We start from the raw sequence: 21,745 nt of genomic DNA on the forward strand, positions 1-21,745 counted from the left end.
TCTTCTGGTAAAGTAGGTTCCTGATTTTTGTATACTATCTGCTTAACTCACTTTGTTCTAGAGTAGTGTGATTCATTGTAACTCTGAACAAATGTTTTAAACTCATGGTATCTTAAGTATGTAACCTAGTGAGCCAGCAAAGTTTGACATTGAACCCATCTTTTGATTATTGTTTGCTGAAGTTTAGGAGTTGTAATTCGTGGGCTGCTCTCATTTATCCTGTGACTTGTCCAGATTGTTTTTAAAGGAAGTGGTTACAGTTAAGCAGAAGGCAATTCCAAGAATCAGTTAAACCGCAATTTTGTAAGTATGGTACAGTATACGGTTTATCTTTTAGCTCCCTTACCATCTTTGGCACTGTGTTGAGTATAGTATTATGGAGAAATTACTGTTATTTTTTAACAAATATGACTCTTATTATGTCTAGTGTTATTTTGACAGTTTCTGTATTGTTCATCCAATAATCAGTAAAATTATTATTAGTTATAAAGTATTTTAATAATTTACACAGAATGCAAGGAATTATGTTTATTTCATAAGTGGAACATTACTGAAATAGTGTGATTTTAAAAATAAAATCTAGTACTCATCATTCATGACACTATAAAATAAAATGCAATATACTGTATTTTTCCTAAAATGTAATTGCACAGTCATCTGTGCAATTACAGCAGCAGGTCTTAATGTTAAATCCGATCACAGACAAACATTTTTCTGCCACTACTTAGAAAGGCCTTTTCCTTTCTGGATTTTGAACAACATACAAGGCAACACAATTCTCAGCCCTCTTCCAGTTATACCTAAGGAGAACACAAAGATATACACACTTGTAAAGTATACACACATCAGTAAAGACCGAAACTATGACTTTTAGTACATTATCCCAAAAAGTGCTATTGCTAACTGAATTTTACAAATAAAACTTACTCTGTTGATTCAAGTACCAAAAGACAGTCCCCTTGAGAGAGATTGTAGTGTTGGTCATTCATTGAGATGCTTGAAGATCCCTCCTAAATTGAATGGCAGTTAAAGAAACATATGATAGACAACATGGACAGTGACACAAGAAATAAAGAAGAAAATTTGAGCAATATACTAGCTGCCAGATCCATCCATCAGTAGGTCTTTTAGATGTCTGTGATTCTCCAGGACCATACAACATAACCTGAAAAAGAATCAAATAATCATGTATGATGTGATGATCAGTTTTCCTTTCTTGATTCTATTTACCAGTCTCTTAAAGGTGGGGTGCACGTTGTTTGAAAAAATGCTTCAGAAAGCTGAGTCGGGCCGACTAACAAAACAAACATGTAGCCAATTAGCAGAAAGGGGCATGTCAGTGCGCATGTCTGACATTAGCCAAAAGAGATTGAAACACTGACATGGCGGATAAAAACGAAAAGCAAAAAAAGGCTTACGATAAGGCAAGAAGCAGGTGTTGAACGTCGTCTTTGGAGCTAAACGGAGCTAAACCTTTCACAGTACAACACACAGTACGACAAAAACACATTTGTGTTACCATAGTATTACTCATTGGGTTCATTTACTGATAAAAATATCCCCTCGGCCAGCTGCCCAAGCAGGTTCCGCCATAATAGCTGCCTGGGTTACGTATGTATGTGTGGGGTGGAGCTATCAAAACAGGGGTGACACCCATTTGGGTTAGGGGCGTGTTTGTTTAGGTGATTTCAAATGTCAACATATGCTTTCAGAGATCGTGCACCTCACCTTTAATAAAATTTCCCTTTAAGACCCCAGTGCATTGCTTAAAACTAACTAATCACTTATTTTTATATTTGAATAACTTTGATCGTTCTAAGTAAGATGAGAACCATAGTAAAATGCAATCGATGAACATTTTAAAAGCCCATATAAAAATGTAAGTTGTAAATGTATTCCAAAATGCAAATAAATTGAATTATTATTATTATTTTTTTAACGATAGGAAACAGTTTAGCATTGAAAAAACTAGGTATTATGAAAACTGCAGGCTATGTGCCAATTCTGTTTCTAAGGATATCCCAGAAACCCCTGTCTTTCATTACTGTCTGCCACATGACAATACCTACAAATCAAATCAGGCAACCAACAGCTTGCATGTAGATCGCTCACCTGCATTTCATTTGCCATGTCGGGAAAAGTTACGCCGATTATTTAATATTCAGATGTATATTGTTTGTGTGTGCTTATAACAGGGCTACGAGTGTACACACATTGCATTTCTACAGATCAAATTTGTGTAGTATTAATGTCACATGACCACCTGGACAACCATGAAAGTAAACTTTAAATCTTACTGAGATAAAATCTCTTTATCAAGTGACCTCGCCAAGAACGCAGCAAAGAAGACCGTAAGTGAATGCCATCATAAATTAGTCTTAGATTAAAGACTGAGTTCAACCTTAGAATAAAGAGAATGATAGAATTTTATAAATATATATATACGAAAATATATATCACCATAAAAGAATAAAAAAATATATTTCTAAAATAAAAACCCAATTTTCATTTAAGCTTAAAAACATGTGGCCTGAATGTCAAGGTAGATATCAAGGAACTTATATATATAACTTATTATCCCAGGTACTTATAGGTACTTATGTCAAATTTTTGTGCCTTGACACTTGCCATATTTGTGAGGTTTGATGACCAAACTTTTGCATTTGTAAAAAGCATTAATTTTTTTTCCATATTTAAATCCAATTTAACCAATTCAATGAGGTCAAAAGTTAACTGTAAATATTATAATGCAAGTGAGGCAGAAGATGAGGAACAGTAAGTAATAGAATCATCAGCATAAAGATGATACTGAAAATTAGAAATGTTGTCACAAATATTAATTATATATACATAGAATCAAATTTGGCCTAAAACTGACCCTTGAAGAACCCCCTTGATAACTGCTAACACAGATGACTTTAAGCCCTCTATCTGCACACACTGGATTCTGTTGGAAAGATATTCAGCAAACCAACTGAATGGATATCCCAACAGCTTGATGGGATATCCCAATAACATGAACCCTTTTTACCAAGATGCTGTGGTCAACTGTGTAGAAATAGATCTAGATCACTGAATTTGTACTAGATCACGCAGTTTTCTTTCTTACCTCAGTCTCAAACTGAGTTCCAAACATGTTCAGAGGTTGTCCACTGACCAGTGCAGGCTTCTGCTTCCCCACCCAGTCTTTGAAGCAGAATGGGGTCATCACATTCATCGTGTTGAGAGGGAAAGGTGGTGGCTTGATTGGATCAGCTACAAACAGTCATGTCAGTGAATATGTTGTTGAAGTTGTCAAAATTATTATATTTGCCACAAAGTATGTTGCAAATATTTGTTGCAGGGAATGATTACAGAAAAGAGCCTTGTCAGTGCAAACATTTTGGGAATTGTAAACATTTCATTAGCTATGAAGTTTCAGAACAGCACAGTGGCTTTTCCATACATAGATGGAAAAAGTTCAAAACAGCAGCAATCCTTCCTATAGCTGGCTGCCTAACCAAACCAAGCAAACAGAGGAGAGGGGCTTTAGATTGAGAGGTGTCCTAAGGATTGTTGTGGCTGGACTCCAGAGTTCCTGTGCAAATATTATAAAACCTTCCAAAAGGTCAAACCTTTTTACAGCACTTAACCATTTTGGCCTTTATGGTAATGAGGCCAGACAACAGTCACATCTCAGTGAAAGATGCATGCTACCTAAATTATAGTTAGCTAAATTAAACGCTCCTAAGACCGCTCAAACCACAAGTAAGTAATCTTATAGTCTGATGAAATCAGAGTGCAGTTTATGACCTATGACCTGAAGGTAAAGTATAACCACTTACTGCTCATCATCTGACCAATTCTATCTATAATGTGATGCCCAGTGATGTATACATCATGCTGTGGGAACTGGGAGACAGGATCAAGGTTAAGATGAAGGGATAAAACTACAGAAGCATTTGTTGTGAAACCAACCTGCTCCAGAGTGCTCATTATTTCAGTCTGTTTGTATTCAAGATTTAAGGTTTGATATACAACAATGACCTAAAACACTAAACCGTAACAACACAGATGTTTTTGGGACAAGAATGGACTAACTAGAACCTAGACAAGAAGCTGATTGAACATTACTAGAGGGGACCTGAAAATAAAGTTATAGTTCTTCTCCCTGTCAAAACCGACAGTGCTTGAGAGCTACTGCAGATTTTTGCATGTGATTTAAAAGATTACTGATTGAATGTTTAGAATACTTGTGCAATAGTGCAGTGAATTTTTTATATACATTTTTTAAAGTTTTGGGAAAAATGTTTTTAAATGTAATTATTTTAAATAATGAGGAAAAAGTGAAGGCATCTGAATATTTTCTGAATGCACTGCACATTCTATCAGCTTCATATTGAAAAGATTGCAAAATATTGCGTTATGGGGTGTGTTTGAGCTTCCACAGCATGCCACAAGAAGTAAAGTAAAAAGTAAACCAAAAAAATAAATGCTGATGATCAGAATGTCATAAATGTCACATTTATATTGACTTCACATGAAGAGAAGTGTTCATATAAAAAAAACATTCAAAAGTCTGACCACTTGGTGCAGAAGACAAAAAGCAGTTACCTGGGTCAGGCTTTCCAGTCTTATGCTGCTTCGATGCCATAAATCTGTCAGCAAAAGCAAAGTTTGTCTGTACAGTGTGTGTACTCAGAGATCATTTTTAGACTCATAACAATGACTTACTCCTGAATAACTGGAACTAGCTGAGTGCCCAGGTTCTCACAGTAAAACCAGCGCTCAAACAGGATGTCAGTACTGTTATCCACATAGTACCTGGAATAAAAAAACAACCTGCTGAAAAAAAATATATACATATATATATATATATATATATATATATATATATATATATATATATATATATATATATATGTATATATTTATATACATTATCTGCAGTCGGTTTTGTGCTCAGGTCTCCTTCATAGAGTATTTGATGGCTTTGGCCAGATGGAATCTATGTTAGAGCTCTAACGAAATCAGAAATTACACTGATTGCTATTACTAATAAGTGACTCGAAAGCACCTGGTTACACAATTATTTATAAAATTATTTTTAATATTTTTCAAAATATATTAATTATTTTGAAATAATTTATAATCACCAGATGAGTGATCATCTGATGAGTGATTATCAGATGATGATAATATTGTCTCAGAATGTTCTTCCTTCCACAATTTCATCTGAATTGTTCATTAATCAACATTTGGAATTTTTGTATTCCTGCAAAGCTGCTTTGGATAAATATCCATTGTTAAATGTGCAATACTCATAAAATGTAAATATTTGTAATTTAACAATACATGGCAAACCAGTTTGATTGAGAAATATGTGTATTCTGTGCCCAGGGGACTTGGGGTTACAAGTCAAGGGACAACCTCAACAGGGTGCCAACCCATCACAGGGCACAACAATTTAGAAATGCCAGTCAGCTTACAACACATGTCTATGGACTGGTCGAGGAAACCAGAGTACTTTGAGGAAACTCCCAAAGCATAAGGCGAACATGCAAAATATACACACAGGCCAGACATGCAAATCAAATCCAAACATGATAATTATTAAGCTATGCCCACTCCATGAGGACCTATTGATAATATTAAAGTAGTAAATGTGACATAGTTTTAGTAGTATCTGGCTTAGTTACCGGAGACAGTCTGTCTCAGAGCGAAGTCGTCTCCTCTCCACCACTAGTCCCACTGTGTTGGCCTGCCTCTGAGGAGAGTGAGGGATTCGTGCCGGCAGCAAAAACATCTGGCAAAAAATAGGGCTAGAACATGCATCATATTTACACATCCAAACACCCAGTGATAATTCTGATAGGTGCATAGAAACAGTGAACTGACTACCATCAGAATCAGAGCTACAGCAGAGAAAGCAAAAGGAAGCTGACAGTTTAATCAGCAGAAAGTCATGATTCCTACCTCTCCTTCTCGGATGTGGACATCTTTGTGGTTGCCATTTTCAATCACTTTTAAGACCATGTCACCCCGGATCTGGTAAAACAGCTGAGACAAGAGACTGTGAGGTCAGTAACAAAAACAACAATATGACAGCTGGTTCACACCATCTGTGCTGTTTCATTTCATCCATTACTTTAAAAGTGAAATATTATCAAAAGAATAAGTTTATCCAAAACAAATATTCACCAGGAAATTATATATAACTCTTTTTCTATATTATAGTGTTGTCTTTACCATTATGTGCACTGTTTACCAATTAAGTGTCACCCTATTTAGGCATGCACTGACCTCTACTGACCACACAGTGCATACCAGCCTTAGGACATACAACCAGTAGCATTTTTATTTTAACACAACTGGTTTAACTCATTGGTTAATTTCCCAGGTTTTTTTTAATGAACAGGGATTTGCATTTGGCCCAGATGAATGGATTTTATTCAAAGAATAAGTTAACATTCAACCATTTTCTAACTGAAACTACAACTTATTTTATTATTTTTATTTTTTTACTCACTTTATTATTTTACATATGTATCAAATTGTAAATTATACACAGTATATGAAGTGTGAGCATAGCTAAACAGTAACTGGTAGTGGTACTTTGTTCTCATTGTGAAACGTAACTGTTTTTTAGAGGGGTCAAAGTCCAAATCCTCTAAACTTTGTGTAAGCATTGTGTCTCCTAAAAGTTAACAAACAATCTGTAGCCATGAGATAAACTGAAGGAAGGCAAGTGTGGGCCATTTTTTTAAATCTATTTTACAAACTAAAATTGAAAAATTATTAAGTTAACAAAAGGTCATGTCAAACCATGTAAAAAAAAATTTTTTAAGTAGATTCCATAAAATTAACTATAAGTATTATTATAGTTATTTATGAGTGAGTTGAATGACATTAAGAAGTTACAAAAAATAGTACTTGATCCGTGAGTAAGTGAGATTGCACCTGAAAAGCTACTCAAGATCTGGTTGGTTCTTCTTTAGCATGTACAGAAAGAAAATTTAAAACAGCAGGCTTTCTGAATAGTAACGGTAGTGCTTTATAATTGGAGGGCAATCACCTACAGTGCCTGTCAAAAACCAAAGTGATATGAAATTGAGAAAATCAATGTCTTTCTTCCAATGGAGCAAAAATCGAATAAATAGTATGAGAGATTTGGAGCCTTAAGTTGCCCTTATGACAATTTTCATTGCAAAGTCATACTTCACCTCTTCACCCTCTTCTATGTGGTAATCCTTCCGTATGTTTGGACCTCCAACATACATGATATTTAGCTGATAGAAGAACCTGAATATAATATATTTTAGTTCAGTTTTAATCTTCAGTGTAGATAATGTTAGTGTGATCATTTTAGTGTGATCATATCCTTTTAGGCTTAATTATTATCTATTCTACTTACATTAATTTGTTGCAGACAGGTGGTAAGAAAGAATCCTCATTCTCCTTAATCCACTTGTCTATGCTGATATGAAGAGACTCGTTTGTCATTTTTCTTATTTGGTTTAGGCTACGGTGATATAGCAGCAGCAATTTTAAGTACTTATATCATGCTGTGTATTTACTCTTCACCCGTTAACACTGTACCTGTTGGCAGAGAGAATAAGGGGGTGGGGAGGAGCACAGTCCATGTGTAGGAGCGAGGTTATGCTTAACTGAAATCCTTGTTTAGAATTCACTGGTAATGTAATAGTACATACATTAACCATGAATACAAACCTTTGGAAGTTTGTATAGCCTGGCTGTTACTATTATCTGCTGACTGGCATTTCTAAATTGTTGTGCCCTGTGATGGGTTGGCACCCTGTTGAGGTTGTCCCTTGACTTGTAACCCCAAGTCCCCTGGGCACAGAATACACATATTTCTCAATCAAACTGGTTTGCCATGTATTGTTACATTACAAATATTTACATTTTATGAGTATTGCACATTTAACAATGGATATTGTTCCAAAGCAGCTTTGCAGGAATACAAAAATTCCAAATGTTGATTAATGAACAATTCAGATGAAATTGTGGAAGGAAGAACATTCTGAGACAATATTATTTGTCTTATATTATTATATATCTGTTGTAAAAAATATTCAAACAATAGTGTTTATAGTCTTGACAGAATCTTGGTGAAAGAAACATATATTCTTTGATAAAAGGTAAGTTAATGGGAAAAAATACATTAGTTCTTAGAAGGAGGGGTTGATAATGAATTTTTATTTCCTTAAGCTGTTTTTGTTATCCCTTATTTTTTATTACTTACTTTCATTACTTCCATCTCATTCACTGTTTTTTTTTTTTTTTTTTTGACAAACCAGTGTAAAGAAACAATGCAACGTGCATACACTGTTTTGCATGATGCTGTAGAGGAGGACTCATATAAGACTGCAAGTTAACACTCTTGTGATGTTGTGGAATATAAAAAATATATATAGTGTATATGAGACTGGAGTTGAAGCACTGTGCTATAGAAATAATTCAAACAACATATGTTTTCTTTATACTGAGTGTTTTAACGGTTGACTTTGACTTGTTGTGTATAACGAAGCATAAAAGCCGTAACTCCAAAAACGCCCCTCATTGTCCTTGTTAAAGTCATCAGAAATAAAAAAAAAAAAAAAAGAATGATAATGAATCATATCCGGGCCTTTTGTTGCTGAGAACAAACATCAGTGGTCTGATTTTGCAAGGCACATCTTATTTTTTACACTTTTTTAAAACAGAAACCTTTAATTTCCTATTTTTTTTTACCCGTGGAAAGCTGGTCCTGTGAGAATCTCGCATTTTCTTTAAACCGGAAGTAAGCTGGCTATTTCCGCATACATTGGCCCCGTTGGTCTTCCATAACATGCACACGTAAAATAGAAATAAAAGCAAAAGTGAAAAAAGAAAAAAATAGTTTTCAAAAGTGAAAACATCCTTACTAAAGCCATGAAGTATATTCGACCGATGTTTAATAAATAGTCGTCTTAGTCACCTAGTTTGTCTTCCTGCTATGTTGGTTTATGTTAATGAAAGCGCCGTTTAAACACAGCTAGTTGTTTGCTACTAATCTAGCGGTTAACTAGCTGACCTAGTTAATATATCAGCTAATTTAATTATTGTAAAGCATCGGTCGGTTATACAAAGCACACGTTACAAATATATTTCTCGCGTTAAATCAGTAAACAAACAAACGAGTGTTTACAGTGATAATAATAAATGTTATAAGCCTTGTAGGAACAGTAGGTGGATGGAGCTCCAGTGGCGCAATCGGTTAGCGCGCGGTACTTATATAGCAGTACAATGCAGAGCAATGCCGAGGTTGTGAGTTCGAGCCTCACCTGGAGCACGAATTTTTAAAACTGAATCACGAATTTTTGAATTATGTCTATATGTTTACATCGAACATCGAAGTGGATCATATCTAAAGCAGCTATCAAATACTGTATTTTCAAATACAATTAATAAATGCAGCTGTAAAATAACCGTAGATACAGCGACTAATGGTTACAGTCCTTCAGTTGTCATAGATTTTAAAAGAACGTATTTTGAAGCTGTTGATATTTTTAATGTCCCTCTTCACGTTTAATAATCTAATTAAAGGATTACAAAAATACGCACCTCATAAAATGTATTTTTTCCTCACAGTACAAACATTTATTTAACAGTATTTCATAGATTTTGTTGCTGTTGTCAGAAACATTATTTAACTGACAGTGATTATACCAGTTTTTGACAGCAGAGAGCGGTATAAGTTAAACTATAAGGCATTTGCTTTCTTTCCGGCGTTCAGAGCCACGTGGTGGCAGTGGTGTCCAAGGTTTTCTAATGGACTACAATAAAATAAATAAAAACAACTTATGCTAAATTGGTAGCATGTAAATAAAGCATGCTGTTTGTTTAAAGGAAATTGGTACTTTTATATATTGATACACCCCATGGTGACAAAATGACACAAGACTTTTCCCCCTTTAAGTGGCTTCATTTCTGTAAACATAAAAAATGGTTAAGAGTCATATTCATATTGCAAAGATGATGCTGTCCTTTTTTCCTCCATAGAAACACTCTCTAAGTGAAATAAAAAAAAAAGGTAGATGTTCCCTGGCTTGTATTTTTCCTCCCAGCATTCAGTGATGTTACTATTGTATTTCTAAGTCTAAAGAATGGCTCAGATGGATATAACAGTGCTAGTTACTGGGGGCATGTCTGTTAGTGTGAAATGTAGATAAAGTGTCTTTGATGAGTTAGAGGCCTCTGAAATGATATCATGATGAATCAACCTGAACACAGACATTTGGCTATAACAACACATCCTCATAATTGTTGATTAAATGACTAACATTGGAATGAATGAACCAGAAGCTTGCTGATGATGTAAACAATATGACTGCCTTTTTTTTCTGAAGCAATGGATGCAGGCCAGGATACAACTGACATGAGATCAGTGGAACAACAGGAGAAGTGGAAAACAGTTTGCATAAGTGTTAGGATCTGCTCATAACTCTTAATTATCAGTTGACACTAAGGTTGTGTAGATCATCAGAAGTGTAGATTGCTTCAAATGAATTATAAGCAAGATTTTACAGTGCTTCAGTGTTTTTATGCCTGCTAATGGAGTCATTTCAGGGCATAAAGGTCACTGTGCTTTGCGTCTCCAAATTACCTACAGTTCTCCACACAGACAGAGTGACAGATGGATTAATAATTACACACGTATTGTATACACTTTACTGATCCTGTGAGGGAAACTGTCATTACACCAGCCAAACAAAGCACAGCAGAACAACATGCAAGTAATAACTAATTATTTTCAACCCACAGTATTGCTTACATTAGACATTTTTGAGGACTAAGGGATAAAATTAGAACACATTCATTCATCTTTAGGAACTCTTTTCTTACACATTCTTCTGGTCAGAGTTGTGGTTGATCCAGAGCATATCCCAGTTACAGTGAGTGTAGGGCGTGAAGTACACTCTGGACACCAGTCCATCAAAGGCTACCATCTAGACACATATTCATACACTCCATCTCACATAGGGGCAATTTACAAAAGCTTTTTTTTGAGAAGAGCTAGGAAACTAGAGAAACGGTTGGAAACTCATATGGACACAGTAAATCAAGCTCAAGATTGAACCAGGACCCTGGAGTTGTGAGGTGGCAACAAAGTTCAAATACAAAATGATAAAATAAAATAAAAATACAAAATACAAAGTGAACACTGAAATGTGATTATATTCATCATCCATTCAATTTCTGTACCACTTATCTTACACAGGGGATTTGGGGCACAAGGCACAGGACACCCTGGACAGGGTGCCAGTATGATACAGGACCATTACCATTCAGGGTACATCACATGTCACTGGTCTAGGAAAGGAAACCAGAGTACACTGAAGAAAACCCAAAAGTATAGGGAGAAAATGCAAACTTCACACACGTGCACAAGGAAGGCATGAAGAGATGCATAAATCATAAAGGAGTGCTTTTTCCTCATCTCTTAAATGATGCCTTAACATCAAACACACACACACACACACACACACACACACACACACACACACACACACACACACACACGCACACAGAAAGGAATCAAACCCACTACCTTGGAGATATGTCTAAAGTGCCTACGCCACTGCACCCACAGCATGATTACATTCTCTTCCAATATAATTCATTTGTTTATTTGTGCTCACATACAGAGTGACACTAATTAGGTCGACTGTTACCCCTGTCCTTTTAGGTCATGGACTTAAATACAGCACACAAGGCATTTCTTGTGAAATCAGTGCTCTGCCCATACAGGCCCTCTGTCAATGGCAAGTCAGCAGCATCCATCATCATAGTGTTCTGTCTGCACTTGTGGTGTGTCAAGAGACCATATGCCTATTTGGCTTTGGAACACGGACAAGACCGAACACACAATGCATCACTACAATGCATTTCCTTTAGCCAGACATTCCGGTAATGTTTCTCGAACAATATATATATATATATATTTTTTTTTTTATTAACAGTTTTATGAGTTATTCTTCGTGTTATACGTATTAGATTACACTTTTGAGGCCATTGCAAGTATAAGTACCAGTACAACAATAACTGTGAAAGTCATTCTGGAAGTTGCAATGTAATTTTTCCATTGTGAGTGATAGGAACTGCTGCCTAATCACTCGCTCCATCTGCCCTACATTAGATGCCATGTCACCAAGAGGAAAAATAAATCACTCATTGTCAAGCTGTATTTATTCCTTGTTTACAACATGAACAAGACAGTGTGAAATGAAATAAAGGACGAAAGTAAGAAAGAATAGTGAATGAATAAAAGAATGAACAATTTTTTATTGTCTTTGTAAGCAGATAAGTTAGAATCACTTCAAATAATTAAATAGTTTCCCTTTAATTTTTATTGTCTTTGTAAGTAGATAAGTTAGAACAACTTCAAATAATTAAATAGTTTTCCTTTCATTTTAAATGTAATTTTTTTTGTTTCTTTGTATTTTAGTAGGATTTCTTGTATAATCTTTAACTCAGCAGAGAAAGGAAATATAAGCTGTTGAATTTTGTGAATACACACAGGCAAATCTTGGAAAATTTAATATAGGCGAGTTTTTTGTTACGGATGTCAGATGTAACCTGACAACCTGCACTCTAAGTCTCCTTTGTAAATCTCATTTCTGGCCAGCTAATGACAGAGCGCTGAGTTTTGGCTTATAATTCTCATGTGTCTCTGCCTAGCTGTCTTGGCTGCATTTTGAGTTGCAACAGTTTATTGTCTCAGTGGCCCTCAGGCTAGTGCTCCTTATGCTAGAAGATATGATTATTATCATTGTGACTGTTTTTTTCCCCAGTGCTCCAGGCAGATTGATTATGAAACATCCCAAAAGGACATGATGTCATCACACTTGGCAATGAGGGACAACAGATCTGAGGAAAAGTATTGTCAAAAATTGCCTTTTAATGAATGATTAATAATATTCACAAACTTCTATTTCTTTTCATGAGGTTGTGGTGTCACAATTTATGCTTGAGGCAATATCAGAGTATAAAAATAGATTGAGCTCAGAACTGCACCGTTTTTGTTATTGCATTTTATACATCCTACCTCTAATGCACTTTTAGCCTGTATTATATTACTACATTGTGTATTCCTCTGTACACATGAAGAATGCTTGACTTACTGGAATCAATTGAATCCGCTAGGAAGAAAAGTTCCAACCCCATTAGAAGGAAAGTGTGGGAAGAGTAAGTGAATTATCAGAATCAGTATCAGAATCAGGTTTATTGGCCAAGTGTGTTGACACTCACGAGGAATTTGGTTCCAGCTGTTTGTGACACTCAAAAGTACAGACATAAGTAAAATATATAGGGGAGGCTGTATTTCCGAAGATTTACATTCAACACAGAAATTCAACACAGAAATCTCTTTAGCCTAATTTATTATTACTCTAACTCACTGCTCCCGTACCAATCCTTTGGCAGGTCTGCTTAAATCAACAGCTTTTTCAAGATCAAGATCTTTATTTTTAGAGTATTTTGTGTTTTGTAAATGCCAATGTAACAGCTCATGATTGATAACTTGTTATTTATTGTGTATCTTGACATTTCACTATATGAATATGTCTCTTTTTATCAAAAAGCTTTCATTCAGAATGATAAATAATTACGCATGTTCCCAGACATTTTTTCTGTGACGCTCCAGTATGCGAGTTATCTTGCTGAAACTCTGGATTTATAGTGAAAATAACTGCAGACGAGAAGCTCATTTCCTTCCCAGAGAATTATTCATTCAGTCATTCATCCTGAGCATCTCAGCACGGGTGGTTCTTTTAAAAAGTGTCTCCCTTAAGTTCCCGTGTAAGACTTCCTGGAATGTTTTTCCCCCTGAAGCTTTTCAGAGCCTTTTATCAGCATAAACCCTACTTTGCATTTCTTTCTATTTTTTATCTGACAGGCCATAGACACATTATGCACAGCCCTTTCTTTTCTATTTTGGCTTTAGCAATTGAACAGGACACCGCAATACCACATCCTCTGGACGCATTGCCCACATCCAGATACCATGAATAATGGATTCTCAGTGAAAGTACCCCGTTTGATTTATGTGTGTTCAAAGAGCCAGATAGTGGGAAACTGGTCAGATGGTGGTCCAATATCTCCCTTGTGAAGGACCTTTCTTTGCTAAAATGCCTAAGCTTATCTTAGCTGAGCTATTTTGGAATGATGAGCTGAACAATATAGCCAGAAGATATAAACACACAAAATAAAACTGCCCAATAACTGTAGTTTCTCTATAATGTTTAAGGAACATGTAAGTTACATGCCCAGGAAAAAAAAAAAAGATGATTGCACCGTTTTTACAGGTGCAGTTGCCTTCAATGGGACACTACAGTAGATTTATATTTAACTATGTATTCACTTTTTCTTGTTCAACATAAGTTCAGAAAATTAGTTTCATTTTCCACATTCATTAACTTGTGGCCCTTTACCTACAGGGTTGTCAGGGTAAACGATGCGGTTGCCTCATCATACAAGGTGGTTTGGATCTTTCAGTATTATTTTCTGTGGCTACATTAATGGTTAACATGGCCACAAAATTGCAAATTTAAGCCAACTATTACTAATAATTCAATGAATTCTTAAGGTTAGGGTTTGAGACTGGGTTACTATTAATGGCTATATGGGTAATTTGTTTGTAATCATTCCAACTAAATCAATCTTGCTTATTTCATATCTGATTGCAAAGTGAGGACTTTTGCTGCCTTGGAAGGAGCCAATGTTCCCACGCTGTTCCAAGAAACACTGTTTGATAGAACTTACTTCGAGTGAACACCAGCGAAAAGAATGAATATTCTTCCATACTGAAGAAGCATGAGGATGTCCAGAGTCAAATATGTTCATATCATATCATGATCTTGAACACCATGAAGGATTTTTTTTTGCAGCTAGTTTATTAGCGTGTCTTGTGAATATTGCAGAAACTTTGATGAAATTCAAAGTATAATGCTATTTTGTCCCCAGACTTGCTTGTATCTGTCAGGAGGTTAGCAAGACTAGAAGATAATGACCCCAATGAGTACACAACAATTGTTATGTTAGATTAAGTTGTAAAAAGATTATTTTGAAAAAAAAATATACTATATATACAGTTATGAACAACAATCTCCATTTGATTAGTTCAGCCTGCTACTGATCGTTGTTTCATTACATTACGTTGTTTCATTACAGGCGTGTCCTTACAGTCCTTAATCCTTACACTCGCTCTGCAATTTATCACCCAGATTTTTACAATTGTTTCAGTAAAAATATTTCAGCGAGTTTCCACCAGTCAAGCATAATCTATTTACCATGTTGCATTATTAATGGTGTTCTAAAGGAAAAATAAAAAGCATGAATGGCCCATTCAGTCTTTTCATTTATGCCTTTACTTAGTGGAGTAATGAGCCAACTGCATGTGATTTTGACAGTGGCTAAAGTTGGCCCCCTCTAGACCGTTTAGTCTGTGCCCAGGCTCTAATCCCTCCAAAGCAAGGCGGCTGACATCATTCCTTCCAGACACTGGGGCTTGTTATTGCTGCCATTCCAGGACTTCGTGCTGTAACTGAGCAAACATTTCATGGGACTTCACAGAGGCTGTCATTTCGGCAACAGAGAGTCGTAGCAGTTCAACACACTAGCACGCTTCAGGCTGGGGGGCCTACAGACTTTCGTTAATTACATAGCACAGAGATCAGCTGCATTAGCACCCCTACTGAAACTAGCATTTATAGACTTAGTAGCTTATGAACTATAAATCTGCTCATTGTAGGGAACCTGTTGAATTACCAACAACCACAAAATATGTCTGAAGTGTTTATGCTATTTTTATGACTTAAACATACATAAACAGTAAGTAAATATTTGTTCAGGTGCTGCCCGTCCTATTCTTGCAATTAAAAAGACAGTGTACCACAAAATTGCCCCTTCTAATGTCTCTAATATTAACTGAATAAGATTCACTTTGTACGTCCATGTATAGAAACTCAGAGTGAAGGGTGTAGGTGTTTTGCTGGAATGATCTGAGAGAAAGAATAGCTGTAAATCAGTGTAACATTTGAACATTTCTCACTATGGAAAGATGTGTTCCATCTCATACAGTCTGGTCTAATGTTGTCTCTTTCTCTCTATTCCAGGTTTCCAGTTACTTATAGGCAAAATGAACAAAATGCTTTATTCAGATTTTCTCTCCCTTCTAGCAGATTCTGTTATTCAAGTATACCCTAAGCTCCCATTCTATTATAGTACAGCTCTTTGAAAGACACCTTTTTTCACCCCAGAGCTTACACTTATTCATTGCCATTGCATAGCCTTTAGCAGAGCATTTCGTGTCTCCCAAGGTACCCCTCTTGGACACATGCATCCTAAACAAACATGTCCCTCAGCATACTGGTGCAAGGCTGACTCAGTTTGTTGTCAGTTAATGGTTTATCCTGGTTAATCCCAGACTAGACTATACCAACATGCACCCCTCATGACACAAGGTTCAACACAGACACATATCTACTCCTGCACACTATACAGAATTCTTCTGACTGTTATTACAATATACCATAATTTTCAGTTAACAAACTCTTAATGGGAATAAAACCCTACAGGGCCGAGAACATTTATTACCAGCCTGTAGATATAAAATCAATAAAATAAAATGAACAATAGTTGATGGCTAAATTGCAGAAATTGAGAGATGATTATTATTAATATTTCCATTTCCATTATATTCCCTATGATGTTTATTAATCTCTTTATCCCTCTTCTGTTTACGGTCACCTCTCACAGCTGTACTTCCAGGATTCTTACTCTAATAACAATTTCCTGGTTAAAGTGACATGGACATGAGTCACTCTTCCCCATAGCACATATAGAGCATTTGCAGTGAGTTGTGGGAAATGCATAGATTCAGTTCCCAGATGTGTTATTGTAGCCTGCGTTTGCTTAAAATAAAGAAGCATCGAAAAACCCTAACCCACTTTTCAGTTTTGATTTAAGCTAGCAAAGCATAAATTTGATTTTTATTTCCTCAAATGTGGCCAGCTAAAGAAAAACTTACCTGCAATAAAACTGTTGCATTGTGTGCTTGAGTATGTTTGAGTTAATAATAATAATTTTTTTTTTATAAAACACAGCATATGTTTGTGCTTAAAAAAGAAAGAAACCACATTTAGGTATGGAGTATCAGAATGATTTGAAAATATTTGTGAATGTGATCCAAACCTTGCTTGATCCTAAAGGCAATCAAAATTAAAAACAGTTTGAAGATGGTTACAGTTTATTCAAATCACTGTTGAGGATGAAGGAAAATCCCCAACTGGTAGAGAAAAAGAGGAAGATAACATAATCAAAAGTCTTAAATTTTACTGTAAATGTTTAGACAAATTGGGCCTCTTTTTGAGTTGTGTATGTGTATTTGCTTTGGAAGTTCTTCCTCCAACATGTTAACATTCAAAACTTTCAGCTATGCTCATAGCTTTAATGGGACAGTGTAAATAGAAATTTCCCCATACATCAAATGAAGTTGATTAGCTAAGACATGTTTAGTGTCTTGAGCTTGCCTCTTTAGTTTGGCACTTGATCTATGAGGTAAATGTAGCTGACAAGCACAACATGCTCATAGCCGCCTTTGGTTTAACTACATGCATTATGCATCAAGTATTACAGCCATTTAACACACACACACACACACACACACACACACACACACACACACACACACACACACACACACACACACACCGACACTCACACACACACACACACACACACACACACACTTGATCTTGGGGTAAACATTCAGAACTACACACAGTAACCAATAGCATGTTCACACTCCAGACCTTGGAGCTGTGAGGCACTAACATCCTGGTGTGGCACCAAACTACAGCTAATGTTCCTTTGATATGTACAATAATAATAATAATAATAATAATAATAATAATAATAATAATAATAATAATAATAATTACATTTACATTTACATTTACAGCATTTGGCAGACGCCCTTATCCAGAGCGACGTACATAAGTGCTTAAATCTCTAACATTGAATACATTAATGCTGGATCACTAAGTTACATACTTAAGATACCATGAGTTTAAAACATTTGTTCTAAGTTACAATGAAAGTGTCAAAGGTGTGTTTTTTTTTTTTTTTTTTTTTTTTTTAAATGCAAAAGATAATGAAAGAAGTGCTAGTTGAAGTGTTTCCTGAATAAGTAGGTCTTCAACCGCCGCTTGAAAATAGCCAGTGACTCAGCTGTCCGGACCTCTAGGGGAAGTTCGTTCCACCACCTTGGTGCCAGTACAGAGAAGAGTCTTGTAGTATACTTGCCTCTTACCCTGAGAGATGGTGGAACCAGTCGAGCAGTGCTGGTAGATCGGAGGGTGCGGGGTGCAGTGCGAGGAGTGATGAGGGCTTTGAGGTAAGAGGGAGCTGGTCCATTTTTGGCTTTGTAGGCCAGCATCAGTGTTTTGAATCTGATGCGTGCAGCTACCGGAAGCCAGTGGAGGGATCGCAGCAGCGGGGTGGTATGAGAGAACTTTGGCAGGTTGAAAACAAGCCGGGCAGCTGCATTTTGGATCATTTGCAGAGGACGGATTGCGTTCATAGGTAGACCTGTCAGCAGTGCATTGCAGTAATCCAGTCTAGAAATGACAAGAGACTGAACAAGTACCTGAGCAGCCTGTGTGGACAGAAATGGTCGAATCCTTCTAATGTTGTAGAGAAGAAACCGACATGAGCGAGTCACATTAGCAACATGAAAGGAAAAGGACAGTTGATTGTCCATGGTTACCCCAAGGTTGCGAGCTGTGGCTGAAGGGGAGATCAGATCGTTGTGCAAGGATATAGCAAGATCATGACCTGCGGATGAATCACCTGGGATGAAGAGCAGCTCAGTTTTGCTAGGATTAAGCTTTAACTGATGAGCAGTCATCCATGATGAAATTTCTGCCAGACATGCAGAGATCCGGTCAGAAGCTGTGGCATCTGCGGGTGGGAAAGAGAAGATAAGTTGTGTATCATCATTAGTTTTGGTTTACTAGGCACAGGCTCCCCGTGACCCGAGGTAGTTCGGATAAGCGGTAGAAAATGAGTGAGAGAGTTTTGGTTTACTAATTAAGGGTTTTCCAGCATCCAGCTGTTTTGTATTGAACATTTTGTCAGTTTGTACACAAAACTTTTAGGTGTTCTTCCTAGACAAACCATATTCTCAACCAACTCTTCATGTACGTAGGTCCTTTTTTTTCGAAGAGTGTATTTCTTACTTATGAACTACTTTAGCCTCATTGTACCTATAAATATGTGAGGCAAACCTTAGACAACAATGATGACTTGGCTGATTAACCAGCATGACTGGAAAGAGCGTCATGCATGTTGTACAGTGGCTTGTACAGGACTCAGACAGTCAGTACAGGTCTAAATGCTTCATTCTTCTGTGGAAATGTTGAGTAATAGGCCAAATGTTAGTGTTAGTTTCTGCATACTCACACAGGCTAAATGAACAAATGCAGCAAGCTGTATATTGCCTACAGGCCAGATTGACTCCTGTGCTCTTAGGGCACAATGGATCCAGCCCATGCCAGTGATACGTCACCCAGAGCATGACACAACACCATCTTTTCCTTTAATTCGTCATTGTCTGTATTTGTGTGAAGATGCACGGAGGAGTGATGAGGCTGTCAGGCTGGATCTGATTACTGTTAGAAATGTCTTGGAGCATTTTGTGGTGGAATGCTTTCTTAAGCATGCATTCCAGTGTCAAAACGAAGCTCAACCGTTTTGGGTGCTTGTGCAGGCTGATCTTTGTGAGACAAAAAGAGAAAGAGAGCACGAGAGAGAGAGAGAGAGAGAGAGAGAGAGAGAGAGAGAGAGAGAGAGAGAGAGAGAGAGAGAGAGAATGCCTAAGGGAAATGTACAGTGTCTAGACTGGTTAGAGGCTGGGCTCTTCTCGGCTGTTTTTATAAGTTTCTGAATGTATAATAAAGGCCTCCCCAGTTAAAAGAAAACAGTACATGTCTATTTTGTAGTGCAATAGGCCAGATATAGGCTTAGGAAATCGGATATGGTTTTAAACAACATATACATCATTCAATAATGATCTTCTAGTACTGTCAATGTTTTGTTTATTGAAGTGGATCGGATTCGGGGTGCTCTATGATTCCACCAGCATGCCACCAGGAAATTGTCCAGCCTTTTAAGAGCAACCAGCTGTGCTCCGAACCCTGCTTCCTCCCTCCTGTTTAACACTGGAAAATTTCATCTTGAACCAGCTTTCTTCTTATCGTCTCTGCCAATCTGCCTTGGCCTCAGTTCCAGCCAGACTCAACACCTAGCTCCCATTTGCACCCATCTTCCAGACTAACTCAACCCCCACACCTGCTTAGGCTTTTGATCCCTCTGCTCTTTCATTTCAGGCCCGGCCTCTGCCACGAGTCAGTGAGCAGGCGCGCGGCAGTTCCCATACTAGAAAGCGATAAGGCAACATCAGGGTGGGTAAGCATGGGCTACATGCGGGAGTTCACTGCTCTTTTTGTTCTTTAAGCGAATATCTCCATCATACCATGCAATTTACTGTGGAAAGGAAATAACATTAGCTGGCAACCAGTTTTGTTTGTTTCCTACAGTTCGCATGGAAAAATCCTTCAGGAGCAGAAAGGAAGTTGCTGTTGTTGTGTGGAGCTGCTACTTTTACGAGAATGAATGAGGGAGGAAGGGGGGCTCTCCATATCCTGCCAGACCTAAGGCTAGGGCTGAACAAAAGGGGTGGTGGTCTTTTATTGAGAGAAGGTGATGACATGGTACCTGTTTTTGAAGATTCCTATAACTGATTCAAAGCCCTGTCTGCACTGAAGGGTGATATAATATATTTGTTAATGAATGGCCAAGCAGCTCAGGAAATTCCCCTCAATGATCAAGTCTCAAATTAACCCCATAACCCCCATCCTGAACACCCATTACGTCATACACAGTCACACACAATTTGTTTACTAACTAAACAATTTCTAGGAATTACTGCCATGAAATGTACAATATTGTTTTGCTTGAGGAGCTGTTACTCCTTTCTGTTTAGCAAACAAATTACTACAGTTATATTAATAATTTAGGACTTCTAATTAGAGTCTTAGATTATTACATTAATTACATTAATTCAGAATCTCAATTACTTCATCAATGGCTGTATATTAATCTTCACATTTATCTTTTAAATAAATTAAATGTTGTTTCTTTTTTTAAACAATGACTTTAATTTCATTTGATTAAAATCAGTTTCATATTGTTATTATTGTTCTCTTATTCAGTTTCTATCCAATAAATGCCACATCAGCTAATCTAATGTTTCCAGTATATGAAACCTTGTTTTAATGAGTGATTATATCAGTTCATAACACATGAATACTCAGTGTATAATCATATCAGAACAAATATAAACACAACCTATGGATATTATAAATGATTTTCAGTGGCTACCTGGTTTTTTAGAACTTATCTGTAATCTGTAGCAGAGACTTAACAGGTCTGGGCATCAGCAAACCTTAAAATCAGTATTTAACATTATCTGATGGAGGTGTAATCTGATCTCTGGTGGGGCTGGAGAGGGATGAGGTAGAGATTACGGCTGATGCAGGATGGGAGTGTAGACAATAGAGCACAAGCTGAGAGGAGCAGAGTATTTGGTGCTGTATAGCTGGTACTTTCCCAACAGTCCAGCTCTTAAGAGAACAGCTGATAACCTCTAAGAAACAGAGGT

The 21,745-nt window shown here is 36.8% G+C and overlaps 1 protein-coding gene and 1 non-coding gene across 2 annotated transcripts; one reads left to right on the forward strand and one right to left on the reverse strand.

Moving 5' to 3' along the window:
• Nucleotides 1–513: 513 nt before the first annotated feature.
• haao (3-hydroxyanthranilate 3,4-dioxygenase) lies at nt 514–7,603 on the reverse strand. The gene is made up of 10 exons (XM_060872116.1): nt 7,394–7,603; nt 7,203–7,281; nt 5,956–6,039; nt 5,679–5,785; nt 4,714–4,803; nt 4,594–4,637; nt 3,110–3,255; nt 1,097–1,165; nt 928–1,010; nt 514–800 (listed from the first exon to the last, which is right to left on the reverse strand). The coding sequence occupies exons 1-10, from the start codon at nt 7,480–7,482 to the stop codon at nt 725–727; spliced, it is 867 nt and encodes a 288-aa protein (XP_060728099.1). The 5' UTR covers nt 7,483–7,603; the 3' UTR covers nt 514–724.
• Nucleotides 7,604–9,219: 1,616 nt separating this feature from the next.
• Nucleotides 9,220–9,313, forward strand: trnai-uau (transfer RNA isoleucine (anticodon UAU)). The gene is made up of 2 exons: nt 9,220–9,257; nt 9,278–9,313. It is a non-coding gene; the product is annotated as a tRNA-Ile (tRNA).
• The last annotated feature ends 12,432 nt before the right edge of the window (nt 9,314–21,745 follow it).

This window comes from Tachysurus vachellii, chromosome 6 (assembly GCF_030014155.1).
Source record: "Tachysurus vachellii isolate PV-2020 chromosome 6, HZAU_Pvac_v1, whole genome shotgun sequence".
Lineage (NCBI taxonomy): Eukaryota > Metazoa > Chordata > Actinopteri > Siluriformes > Bagridae > Tachysurus > Tachysurus vachellii.

Excerpts from the sequence above, each read along its gene's own strand:
- haao (XM_060872116.1), bottom strand. The coding sequence starts at position 7,482 with ATGACAAACGAGTCTCTTCATATCAGCATAGACAAGTGGATTAAGGAG. Across the intron at positions 7,282-7,393 it reads CCTGTCTGCAACAAATTAAT|GTTCTTCTATCAGCTAAATA; the intron begins GTAAGTAGAATA and ends TATTATATTCAG. Across the intron at positions 3,256-4,593 it reads GACTGGAAAGCCTGACCCAG|CTGATCCAATCAAGCCACCA; the intron begins GTAACTGCTTTT and ends GACTGTTTGTAG.